This window comes from Vicugna pacos, chromosome 6 (genome assembly GCF_048564905.1).
Source record: "Vicugna pacos chromosome 6, VicPac4, whole genome shotgun sequence".
NCBI lineage: Eukaryota > Metazoa > Chordata > Mammalia > Artiodactyla > Camelidae > Vicugna > Vicugna pacos.
In genome coordinates this window covers 932,037-932,982 of record NC_132992.1, presented here as the reverse complement: position 1 = coordinate 932,982, position 946 = coordinate 932,037, and the positions used below count along the sequence as shown (strand labels likewise).

Sequence of the window (946 nt, the reverse complement as noted above, 5' to 3'; positions counted from 1 at the left end):
TCTGAACCAGGGAAACTGGGTGAGGGGCCAGCCCCAGGCCCCGAAACAATGTTACGGGGCAATTCAGGAAACCTCTCAGGTCAGCCACAATCCATTTCTTCCCAACCAAGTATTTCAGACCTCTATAGAGCAACCCCAGAGAGTGCAGGACTGGACCTCTGTGCCACCACCTACACAGTATTGACCCCAGAAATGGGAATGCAAGCTCTTCCTACTGGAATTTATGGGCCTTTGCCCTACGGCAGTGTGGAATTATTATTAGGGCGGAGTAGCACAACCATGAAAGGATTGCTTATTGCTCCTGGAATAATTGATTCTGATTTTGAAGGAGAAATTAAGGTAATGGCCCATTCTCCACGAACTATAACAGCCATTCCTGCAGGACAACGTATTGCTCAATTAATTCTTTTGCCCACTATTGCTACAGGAAAAACTAAAACTGAACGTAAAAGAGGCACTGCAGGTTTTGGTTCTTCTGATGTTTATTGGATACAACAAATTAGTGATCAAAGGCCTGAACTGACTTTGGAAATTCAAGGAAGGAAGTTTAAAGGTATTTTAGACACTGGAGCAGATATTTCTGTGATTGCCGCTTCTCAGTGGCCGGAGAATTGGCCAAAGCAAGTTGCTCTCTCTATGTTACAAGGAATTGGCCAGTCTCATAATCCAGAACAAAGTTCCGCTTTTCTTTCCTGGAAAGATGAGGAGGGACTTTCTGGGATATTTCAACCATATATCCTTCCAAATTTACCTGTTAATTTATGGGGAAGAGATATTATGTCAAACATGGGAGTATTTTTGTATAGTCCTAAATCCTACGATTACTCAACAATTGCTGTCACAAGGACCATACCCAAATCAAGGTTTAGGAAAGCATAACCAGGGAATTACTCAACCCCTACAGGTTAAAGGAAAGAGAGATAGAAAAGGCTTAGGGCATTTTTAA

General features: G+C 42.6%; 1 protein-coding gene across 1 annotated transcript; it reads left to right on the top strand.

Moving 5' to 3' along the window:
• Positions 1–48: 48 nt before the first annotated feature.
• On the top strand, positions 49–946 carry LOC140696720 (endogenous retrovirus group K member 7 Pro protein-like). The gene is given in 2 exon segments (XM_072962157.1): positions 49–816; positions 818–946. Coding segments are annotated over 2 exon segments (897 nt in total).